This window comes from Macrotis lagotis, chromosome 3 (assembly GCF_037893015.1).
Source record: "Macrotis lagotis isolate mMagLag1 chromosome 3, bilby.v1.9.chrom.fasta, whole genome shotgun sequence".
Classification (NCBI taxonomy): domain Eukaryota; kingdom Metazoa; phylum Chordata; class Mammalia; order Peramelemorphia; family Peramelidae; genus Macrotis; species Macrotis lagotis.
In genome coordinates this window covers 204,231,755-204,244,156 of record NC_133660.1, presented here as the reverse complement: position 1 = coordinate 204,244,156, position 12,402 = coordinate 204,231,755, and the positions used below count along the sequence as shown (strand labels likewise).

The 12,402-nt window shown below is 39.7% G+C and overlaps 1 protein-coding gene across 2 annotated transcripts in view; it reads right to left on the bottom strand.

Annotated features, from left to right (window-relative positions):
• TAPT1 (transmembrane anterior posterior transformation 1) overlaps window positions 1-12,402 on the bottom strand; it is a 125,246-nt gene that overhangs the window by 90,929 nt on the left and 21,915 nt on the right. The window contains exon 1 of one of the 2 annotated variants that reach the window (XM_074229743.1): window positions 122-420. The exons of the other annotated variant lie outside the window; for it this stretch is intronic. Coding sequence (XP_074085844.1) covers window positions 122-383 — 262 coding nt within the window. The 5' untranslated portion in view covers window positions 384-420. Of the gene's footprint in view, window positions 1-121; window positions 421-12,402 lie in introns of those variants that run through there. 2 annotated transcript variants of the gene reach the window in all.

Below are 12,402 nucleotides of genomic sequence, written 5' to 3'. Positions count from 1 at the left end.
GGCGGCGGCGGGGCCCGAGCCAGCCCGGCCCCGGCCCCGCGGCGCCCGACCTCTGCCCCAGTCCCCGGCCCAGCCCGGCCTCCCGCGGGGCTGGGCCAGGTCCGCGGCCGCCGCCTCTCACCTGAGCGGCTCCTGCGCTTCTCCCGCCGCCGGTCACTCTCGTAGAAGCCCAGCGTCTCCGTGAGCTGCGGCGCCGGGGGCCCGTTGACGCCGCCGGGGCCGGGGCCCGGGCCCGAGGAAAAGCGGAGGCCGCCGCCGCCCGGGCCGGGGCCGCCTCCGGCCGGCGGCTGCTCCGCCTCGCCGCGGCCGTCCCGGTCCTTGCCGTCCCTGCCGCCGCCCGGGATGGCCGCGGCGCCGGCGGCCGCGTCGCTGACACCCGCCATGTTCGCCGCCCGAACACAACAAACTGTGCCCGGCGCCTCCGCCTCCGCCTCCTCCCGCCCTCCTCCCCCTCCCTCCTCCTCTGCCCCCGCCCCGCACTCCCGCCCGAGTCCCCCCTCCCTCCCCGAAGAGCCTTCGCCTTGGGGCGGCGCGGGGCTGTGGCGTCAACGGGCGCGCGACCCGCCGCCATCTTGTTCCGGCCGCGCGCGCCGCCCTCGGGCGCTCCCTCCCGGGGCCTCCGGGCAGGGCCGGCCGGGGCCGCGCGGCCTCGGGCTTCCCCGGGCCGCCCCTGCGGCTGCCCTCGGACCAGGTGAAGGCAGGGACGCCCGCAGCGTCCTGCCCGGCCGCTAGGGGGCCCGGCCGGAGGAAGAGCCGAGCCCGGGGGCGCGGCCCGGGCCTTCGACCCCCGCCCCACGGTTGGAAATCAGGGGGCAAAGTGCCTGGCAACCGCTGTGGATGGTAACCTGTTGGGCCAAGACTCGGAGCCCTCCAGGAGTTTCCCAGAGGCAGCTACATGGCACGGATGCGATTTAAACCGGTTCAGATACCTTGTAATCCTGCCTCCTAAACCTTTTTTTTGGCTAGGCCACGGTAAAGCCAACAGCCAAGGCCTGTTAAACGTCCAGGGTCATGCCGCCTGGCTGCCCTTAACCTCAAGCACTTCAGTCACCTCTGTTTATGTCAGCATAGTTGTAAAATGGGAATAGCCGTAGTACTCATTAAACAGGACTTTAATTATGAACTTCTTTTTTTCTTGACGTGCCACTCTAAAATTTTAGCAGGTATCTTATAACATACTGCCTTCTAGCTGGTGCCGCGGCCTTGGATTCAGGAGGTCAGCAGGTCAGATCAGGCCTCAAAGGCGTGCCGCTAGTTGTGTGACCTGGGCAAGTCACCTCATTTTGCCTCTCATCCAGGACCATCTCCAGTTGTGCGCATTCATCTCTGGCCTCTGGACCCAGATGGCACGGGAGGAGAAAGTCAAGCTGGTGACTTAGCACAGCACCCCCTCACATGCTGGTCGTGGTCTTCTTCAAAAATGAGGACAAACATTACTGCCTTTTAAAAACACATAGCAAGACCTAACCCCATAACACAGAAAACACTGGAATATTAATCCAGGTTAATATATTCCATTTATATATGCATATTTTTTTTTAGGTTTTTGCAAGGCAAACGGGGTTAAGTTGCTTGCCCAGGGTAATTATTAAGTGTCTAAGCCCAGATTTAACTGGGGTACTCCTGACTCCAGGGCCGGTGCTCTAACCACTGCACCACCTAGCTGCCTCAAACATACCTTTATATGTGTATATAAAACATATCTCTCTATATATAATATACACATAAATAAAGTCAGCTTCTTGAAGGAGATTAGAAAGGGACTTTTGGATCATGATGCTACAGTGAGAATAAAAGTTTTTATTTTATATGAGGAAATAGGCTTGGACAAAAGAAGGGACTTGTTCAAGGTTACAGTGATGAAGCTGAGGTCTCAGTTTTAAGAGTTTTCTAATTCCAGGCCAAAGTACTTTCCACTTCTATCATGATTGGTCTGTTGATGGATGCCCTCATTCAAGGGCAAGTCATGGTAAAGTGCACAAGCTGGCAAGAAGTCTTCTCACTGTAGGTTACCCGTGCTATCTAACTTTTTGAGTAGTAGCTTGACAAAGCACTGTCACAACCTCACCTTACCAGACTCAGGAAAGGATAGAGATTGGAAATGTTTTACTCAACACAGAACTATGTAAGAATATAAACCAATATGGAGTTTGACATATTTCATAAGTAAAACTGAAGATGTTAAAAATAGGCTAGAAAGAAGACAGATTAAAAGGTAGAGTATTCTAGGGCCATTTACAGCAAGAGTAAATATGCCTATATATACCTTATTGGGTCTTACTGCATATACATATATATAGTATACTATAGAAGCATCTTTGTAATAATGAGTTATCAGTAACATTAAATAATGCCCATTCAAAGTGTGCAATAATAGTGCTCTAGCACTTTGTTCCAAAATGCTTAAAAAAGAAGGAAAAAAAGGTTTGACAGGGTAGGATAAACTCTTACAATTCAGAAAACTTCAAAATTTCTTAGTCCTCAAGCATTCTACTTATTATTTTTGTAGTTAGAATTGAAAGAAAATTTTTTAAGACTACAGACATTTTCTTCAGTGACTCGCTTGAGTATTCTTAGAATTAGGTTTTTTTAAGATCTCATAAAGAGCTTAGAGGTCATCCAGAGCAATCCTCTCATTTTTCATAGGAAAACACTGTACAAGGTAGAGCACTGAGTGACATTTAATAAGATCAACTTTAAAGGGATAAGTGTAAGATGAATTAAACTCCAGAAGATGGACACATGAATAACAAGGATGGGTTTTAAGTGTATTGCAAACTCAAGTGAGTCAGTGGGATAATATGGTAGCCAAAAAAAAACAAAACCAAAAAAAAAAAACCCAAAAACACCCTACAATGATCTTGGTTCTTCACTTCCATAAATAAAGAGGTGATGATTTCACTGTATCTTGCCCTTGTCAAGTGTCATCTGGAATATTTTTAGTTCTTGGTGCTCTAGTTTAGTAAGAATATTGCTAAGCTAGATGGTTGGTTGGTTCTTGTCCTTCATTATTGAAGAAGACCAAAATGACATCACTATGTTTGAGACAAATTACAGTGTTTCCGACTATCTGATGAGACCAATATGATCTTGGAGCGCTTTACCACAGGTTGGGCACAAATTGTCCATGTGAACATCTGTGGTGGGTACTCTAAACCTATGCATGTCATGTTTCTTTTGAGCTGCTTCAATTCTGCCTTCCTCATAGAGGGCAACACTCTTGCTGGGCACCCCTGTGCCAGTGTCTCCCAAGCTGTACAATCAGTTCTAAAGTTCTTCAATGAGACTTCAGGGTGTCTTGGTATAACTTCTTCTGACCACTTTGTGAGCACTTGCCCTACAATGAATTCTCCATAAAATAGTTTGGCAAATGTATGTCTGGCATTCTAACAATGGGTTCAAGCCATCTTGGAATGCTAGGCAGTTTAGCTTGAGAAAGGACCTCAGAGTCTGGTATTTTCTCCTGCCAGGTGAGCTTCAGAATCTTCCTAAGACAATTTAAATGGAAGTGATTCAGTTTCCTGACATGGCACTGATAAAACTGTCCAGATTTCACAGGCATATAGCAATGGGTCAACAAATACAAAGACTCTGTAGACATTCAGTTTGGTAGTCAGTGTATTCTGTCCCATACTTTTGGAGCCTCCCAAATACTGAGCTGGTTCTGGCAATGTGTAAATCTCATTTTTAAAGATAATATCTTTATTTTTTAAAAGATTTTATTTATTTTTGAGTTTTACAATTTTCCCCTAATCTTACTTCCTTCCCCCACCCCCCAAAAAGGCAATTTGCCAGTCTTTACATTGTTTCCCATGGCATACATTGATCCAAATTGAATGTGATGAGAGAGAAATCATATCTTTAAGGAAGAAACAAAGTAAAAGAGATAGCAAGATCAGACAATAAGATATCAGGTTTTTTCCCTAAATTAAAGGTAAGAGTCCTTGATCTTTGTTCAAACTCCACAGTTGGTTCTCTGGATACAGATGGCATTCTCCATTGCAGACAGCCCCAAATTGTCCCTGATTGTTGCACTGATGGAATGAGCAAGTCCGTCAATCTCATTGTTAAAATGTACCTCCTTGAAAAGGGCACTGCCAAGATAAGTGAACTTGTCCACAGTACTCAAAACTTCTCCACTTGCTGTAATTGATGGTTCCACATATGTCCAGAAGAGTCTAGACAGAATCATTCAAGAATTTAAATGCCTCTAAATGCTGGAGATACAAAGAAAGACATAAGGCAGTTCCTGCTCTCAAGGAGGTCACAGTTTAATGGGAAGACAACACAAAAAGAAGCTGAAGGGGATGGTGGAGTTATGAAGAGAGATTATAGGCATGAAGACCTATAGCTGAGCTGGGAAATGATCTGAGGAAATGAAAGTTTCTGAACTGATTTCATTTTGTAGAATGATGACTATCTGGAGATCATGAAGCCCAGGAAACAGCTGGCAGTAAATGATGAGGTGAATTCCCTGAGTGCCCTCAAGTTATGGAGGATGTGGGAGGAGCTCTCCAAGGCCTAACCACTTCCTCCAGTGGGAGGGAGGGAGGGAGAGGGAGAGGGGCCAGGGCAAAGAGTGCCACGAGGTGAGAGTTTGGGAATAAGGTAAAAGACTGAAATGATTGGTTGAAATAATAGGGCAGCTTGAAAAAAAAAGTAGAAATGTGGTAGCTGTTCTTGTGGTAGAAGTCCCTAGAGAACCAGGAGCAACGTGTAGAAGTTACAAAGAGACCACTTTAGTCTTAGATGTCAGGAAAAAACCTTCCTAACACACAGAGTTATCCAAAAGTGGAATGATCTTATCAAGATGTAGTGAATTCTCCCTTCTTAGAGATCTTCAAATAGTCTGCATAAACATTTGGATGCACTGTATTGTCATGGTTTGACCTGGCTGCTCGGTGCCTTTCAATTCTGAAATTTTGTGAAATTGGTTAAGAGGTGAAAAGACTTCTTAGATCACAGTTATATAGAGAACTGAAATGACTTGGAGGATGGCTTCTTCCCAGGTAATTCTTTCCATTTATATTCAGGCAGCCAAGTGGCCCAATTAGGTAATGTAGGACTTGTAGTCAGGAAAACCTGAATTCCTATTCTACTTCATATCCTTGTTTGCTCTGTGATCCTAGATGAGTCCCTTAATCTCTCTGTCTCAATTTTCTCATTGTAAAATGGGGATAACAGTATCACCCACCTCAAAGGATTGTTGTAAGGATCAAATTCATTAATGTATATAAAGCGTTTTGTAAACTTTAGAGCACTATATAAATGCTAACCATTAAAAGTTGTTCTTCTCAAAGGCCCTAAAACTTCTAATTATTTTGATATATAGAATAAGATAATTTCCCATCCCACAGAAATAAGGCAACCACTAGTGAACATTTTAGGATGATGGAAACTTAGATTCAGAGCTAATTCAATTCAATTACTTGTACATATGGATACTCCCAGGAAGTTGTGACTTGCCTAAGGTCACACATCCAGAACTAGAATAGGGTTTTGACATTAGGTCTTCCAATTTCAAATCCAGTGTTTTTCACATTGTGCCTTATTTTAGAGAGGCAAAAGCAGCATTGCTTTTTATCCTTTTTAGACCAAAGGCCTTTAGCCTTTTTTTCCCAATTAGCCTATAAAGCTAATTTTCAACATTTGTTTTTTCTAAAATTTTGAATACTACATTTTTCCATCTCCCCTCTTTCCTCATGACAGTGAGTAATCTAATACAGGTTATACATGAACACTTATGTTTAAAATTCCAATTATTAGTCATGTTGTGAAAGAAGAATTAGAATAAAAAAACACGAGAAAGAAAAACACAAAATTTTAAAAGTGAAAATAGTACTTTGATCTGCATCTAGACTCCATAGTCCTCTGTTTAACACTCCCATTATTAGTCATGTTGTGAAAGAAGAATTAGAATAAAGAGAATGAGAGAAAACAGCAAAATTTTAAAAGTGAAAATAGTATACTTTGATTTGCATTTAGACTCCATAGTCCTGGATATAGATAAACTTTTCCATCACAGGTTTTTAGAATTGTCTACTTATTGAACTGCTGGGAGGAGTTGAGTCTATCAGAGTTGATCATCACAATACTGCTGTTAATGTTTCAGTGGTTTTGCTTATTTCACTCAGCATCAGTTCATGTATTTTTAGTGTCTATACAAAAAAGATGTGATGTGTTACCCGATTAAAGTTTCTTCCTCTCCAGCATATGCCAAAGCCATAAAAATTCCTTGAAAGATGTAACTTTGTTATAAATACATTAGGCACCAAAGGATCAGGTGAACAGTTGAACTCGGTGTTTCATAAACCAGAAAACAAATAACCTAGGGAAGTTATGCCTAGCAGTAAGATTTCTGGATCTGAGTACGAGTATTTTATTCACTTTTGGTCTAATTCAAAATAGCATCCCAGAATGATCGTACCAATTCACAGTTCCACCAAGAGTGCTTTGTATGCAGTCTTGCTTGCTTTCGAAAATTGGAAAGTAATCTGGTAACAATTGCTTATAGTAACATAACAAATATAGAATGAACTCCAAATGGATGTGACCTGGATATTAAATATCATATCATAAAATGAGATAAGATACCTAAAGCTTTCACTGTTGTGGCTTGGGGATAAATTAACAATATAAGAGGTAATCACCATAAAGAATTTGATAACAATAGTAAATGTTTAAAATAGCTTTGTTTATTCAGAAAAAAACTTCCTGGAATCTCTTTGACCCCCAGACCTACCATCCTGTACTTTTATTATCTGTTATGTTGCTATACATGTATCCTTCCTTGATACGCATATTCTGTCTCTTGTTCTGGGAACAGAAACCAACTTCTATCTTTTGCAAGGAAATGTCAGTTATTCAGATCTTCATAGACTATCCCCATGATTTTGCAAATCAAACAACCTCTCCATCTGTATTTTTTCCCTTTTTTAAAATATAAACTCCTAGAGGGCAGAAGCTTTTTGTATATGTAGCCCCAACAATTAGCCAAGTTCCAGGACTATTAAAATAATTTTTATTCATTCATAATCTTGATTAGAAAAAAGAAAAGCTTTACACAAACTTGGAGTCATGAAAATTATCTTTCTGAATTTAACTTTGGCATCATACACCTATTTGCAAGTCACTTAACTCTTTGCCTTAGTTTTTTATTTGTAAAATGAACTAGAGAAGGAAATGACAAACCACTCTCTTTGCTAAGGAAACTCCAAACAAGGTCATGAAGTTTCAGACAACTGAAAAGACAACAATGACAGAATAAAAATGAAATTGGTCATCTGGGAAGTAATCTGTCATTTATGAAAAGGGTCTGATACCCAAACTATGCAGGCAACTAACACATAAAATCAAAATCTATTTCCCCATTGATATAAGCAGACAATATATGTGAACAAATAAATCTCAAAAGAATTAAGAACAATTATATGGAATACTAATAATAGGCATGCAAATCAAAGGAACTGTGTGCTTTCATGATTTAGCAGATTGACAAAGTTAGCAAAAGACTGGAATCAGTATTGTTGGATGTGTGGAAAGACTGCATGCAAAGCACTCTTGGTGGAACTGTGAATTGGTACGATCATTCTGGGATGCTATTTTGAATTAGACCAAAAGTGAATAAAATACTCGTACCCAGATCCAGAAATCTTACAAGACATATACACCAAGGAGGATATTAAAGACTTATCCAGGGTGGCTAGGTGGCATAGTGGATAAAGCACCGGCCCTGGAGTACCTGGGTTCAAATCCGGTCTCAGACACTTAATAATTACCTAGCTGTGCAGCCTTGGGCAAGCCACTTAACCCTGTTTACCTTGCAAAAAAACAAACTAAAAAAAACCTAAAAAAAACTTATCCATACCAAAATGTAGGGTAACAAAGAATTGGAAACAAAGTAGATGTCCATAGTTTGTAGAATGGGAGTTTTTATTTGTGACCTATACCCATAGCTCAGCTTATTCTAATCTATAACGTAGGGTAACAACTGGAAACAAAGTAGATACCCATAGTTTGTGGAATGGAAGTTTTTATATGTGACCTATACCCATAGCTCAGCTTATTCTAATCTATAATGTAGGGTAACAAAGAACTGGAAACAAAGTAGATGCCTTTAGTTTGTGGAATGGTAATTTTTATACATCAACGTAATGGAATGCATTTGAAGGAATTGTGATTACAAAGTAGCATGGGAAGATAAATTGATGCCAAGTGAAATGAACAGAACCTGAAGATATATTTAATGACAATATAAAATATTTGAGATTGCTGTGAAATCAAAATGACTCAGCTTGTTCCCCCACAAAGAAATATGAGAAAGTACTTCACCACTTTCTTTACTGAGATATGGACATATGGAGTGTTCATATATATATATATATATATATATATATATATATATATACATATATAATATATTATATAATATATAGTGTTATTTTTACATATTTTAAAGTACTTTTTCTCATTCTTTGACATAGGAAATGACTTTCTGGGAAGGGAGGGAGATGAGACATATTGGGAAGTATAGGTAAAATAAAAGATGAACTATAGTTATTAAAATAAAGCAAAGAGGAGCCACTATACGCTTAAAAATAATGAATTCTTTGCCATTAGGAGACAAACAGACATAGCTCACCAAAGATATTTGTTCAGGTGGTCATTGTGACCTGGAATAGTTAGAAAGGCTTTTCCATAAACTTCATCCCATCCTTACTTTGGAGACACTGGCAAAACCTAAGTTTTAAGTGCTGTTTCCAGAGTTCCAGGGTAGTGTGTAGTTTGTAATCCCCTTCAAATGAATTTTGGAGATTTCTCAAGGTATGAAGAGAAAAAGTCTTTTTTAAATTCTTGAGAAGCGGACCTCTACTCAACCATATAGATGGAAGAGTGAGGCAATGAGACATGAACAACAGGAACATTATATATGGTTCCTAATGTGATCCACGCCCCCCCCCCCCATCCTTATTGAGTTAAGAATGTGGTCTTCACAATCTAAGTGCCTAAGCTAATTTAGAGAAAAAGCATATAATCCAAAGAGAGATGTATCTCCTCTGGAACGTACGGATGTCTAGACTCAGTAGATACAGAGCCAGATCAGTTTGCTCTTTACATTCCAATTATGATAATGTTCACTGACATCCCAGAAGTTGCTTGTAAGGGGAGGAGGGGCAGAAGAGACATAACCCATAGTCATCTTATTCTAATCTATAATATTCTCCTGAAGAAATATCAGAGTATATCTCATTCAGTGGGAAGCATAAAGAGCTAGGAAGTGAAAGAAGAAGAGCATGATGCCTCTCTCTAGAGGTCCAGGGGCACTACTACTTGCTCACCTAGGCCTCCCACCACCCCACCTTGTTCCTTTTGCATAGGTCCAGAACTGAGAGGGACCCACTAGTGGATGGGGAGGGATTGAGTGCCCAAGATTTAGTGGTCAGCAACAGTTTTTTTTTGCCTAGTTAAAAATAGTACCAACAAATTATGCAAAAGAATGGACTGATCACATAGAAAAAGCAAGGGAAAAACTATGAAAACAATTCTTGTGCAGAAAACAGAGCTAGAGGAAGTCCTTAGCATTTTTGATTTACAAGAGAATATGAGCAAGAATTGCATATAATTGCAATGGTTTGAGATTTGCATTGCCAGAGAGACTACCCATATTGACAAGATCAGATTCCAAGCACTAAATTATGAACACCTAAAAAAAAGGCAATATGGTAAATGGAAAGCTGACTTTAGAATGGTGAAGAATTAGGTTCAAATCAGTTTCTGGTATATACTGTCCAGGAAACTCTTTTTTGTTGTTTGTTTGTTTTTGTTTTAGGTTTTTGCAAGGCAAAAGGGGTTAAATGGCTTGCCCAAGGCCACACAGCTAGGTAATTATTAAGTGTCTGAGACCAGATTTGAATCCAGGTACTCCTGACTTCAAGGCAGGTGCTTTATCCACTACGCCACCTAGTCACCCCTCAGGAAACTCTTTAAAGACTAGATCCTGAACAATAGTTGCAAATCTAATAGAAATTTTCCTCAATTGGGAATTTCCTGCATCAAAGAAATGACTGGTCTAACCTTAAAATCCCCATCCCCCAAATGACAAGGTACATAAAATCAATAATTGTAGGGTGCATCCTACTGTCACTTAGATGTGGGATAATCAAACATTATAAGCATTCTGTTTTTTTTGTCTTTCCCCAAATGACTATCATAATGCTTGGCACATATTAGGCATTTAGTAAGTATTTGTTGAACCATATATTAGCAAAAGGGAAGAAAAAGAGTTTTAAGAAATGCATGATTTGTTCCTGCAAGGAATTTAAAGTCTGGGGTAGAAAAAAGCTAAGAACATACACCAGGAAGAATAAGTCCACATTATATTTGAAACTTCCTAACAGCATTTTGAGCAATTGCTAAATTGTATTATAAATTTACAAATTCTATAGAGAGGAGTTGTTGAGGGCTTCTTGTAGAAGGTGAGATTTTAGTTGAGACTTAAAGGCAGGAAGGTGAGTAATTGAAGTGAGAGAGGGAGAGGGTTTCATGTATAAGGGGAAACCAGAGAAAATGCCTTAGTGTAGAGATGGAGTACCTTACTTGCATAGCCAAAAGGGCAGTGCAACTGGAAGATAATGAGAACCTGAAATAGTATGGTGACAATGAAATTGCAGGAGTGTAAAAGATACAGGAGATACTACTAAGACAGAATTCAATGGAGATGACAATTGATTGAATGTCTAGGATGGAAAAAAGAAGGAAGAGGTAAAGATGACTGAAGCCTGGAGGATTGTGGTGCCATCAAGGGAAATGGAAAAGTTAAGAGGAGGGGCATGCTTTGGAGAATAATTGATGAAACATATCTTAAACATAATTCATTTAAGTTGGAGATTTGCATTTGAATGCAGATATCCTACTGACGAATGCAAAACCAGAACTAGGGAGAGGTGAAATTTATGAATTGAGCCAGAGAAAGTTATGAATCTTGTATAGAGTTGATAATTTAAGCTGTGAAAGAAGATGAGATCTCCAAGGAAGAATATAGTGTGAGATGGATCCTTGAGGGATATGTGCATCCTTGGGTGGAAGGGAAAAGAAGATCAAGAATTGAGAGACTGAGAAAGAATTTTTAGTTGAAAGAAGAATTAGAAAGCAGAGTATCACAGAAGTCAAGGGCAGAGAGAGGAGGAATGTTAAAGGTGGAGGTGAATGATCATTGAGAAGTCATTAGATTTGGAAAATAGGAGGTTATTGATGAATTTCAAAAGGGTTATTTCAAATGGGTCATGAGAAAGGACACCAGATTAGCGAAGATAGAGAAATGAAGTGACTGGTGAAGTGTAGGCAGTCAGTTTTAAAGTGTACATTTTACAATTAAAGAGAGAGTAGAGCTAAGACTATAGATTGAGATGCCAAAACAATCAAGGAAAAACATTTTTATGAAAGGGGAGATCTATGCATATTTGTAGGCAGAAAAGGAATCAGCAAAGATGATCATTATTGAAGATGAGATTGAAGTTAAAATTGAGATTAATGAAGCAAAATCATGGAGGAAATAATTTAAGATTAAAAAAGTAAAAGATGATAAAACATTGACAAGGAGAAACTTTTCTTTGTATTTTTGATCCTTTGAGGCTAGCTAGAGGGAGTTGAAAACAGATGTGGAAATCTGTAGGGCAATATGGCAATTTAGAAAGCCTATATCATGGGGCAGCTAGGTGGCGCAGTGAATAAAGCACCGGCCCTGGAGTCAGGAGTACCTGGGTTCAAATCTAGTCTCAGACACTAAAATAATTACCTAGCTGTGTGGCCTTGGGCAAGCAACTTAACCCCCTTTGCCTTGCCGAAACCTAAAAAACTATATGCCAGGAAATATGCTAATCTCTTCAGGCATCAACAGTATAATTTTAATGCCACACTCATAGAACAATCTAAAAAATCTATTTCTATATTTAATATTATCAATATTAATGGAATAGTCAAACATTAACATTTTTACCTAGTTTAGTTAAAATAAGTAGAGCATATATTTTGCTTTTACCTTTGAGGATCAATATAAGATTCAATTTAAAAACTTCTTTGGTTGTCTTTTAATTGCATAAAAAATCCTTTTCTAGGTTCCTCAAACTAAAGAGTAGTGAATATAGAATCAGAGAGCTTTGGTTAAAATTCAATTTCTGCCATATATCACATATGTGATCTTGTATAGATCATTTCAGGTTTCTAAGCATCATTTTCATTTATAAAATGCTCAAAAAGATTAAGTGGTCTTTTATCTCTAAAGTCTTCTCCAGCTCCATGCATACAATTCTATTTATAAACATATTTAAAGTGATCAATAGGTGATGAACTTTTTCATTATGACAACCCATGAACAAAAATACAAAATGATTCTTGGTTCTATGT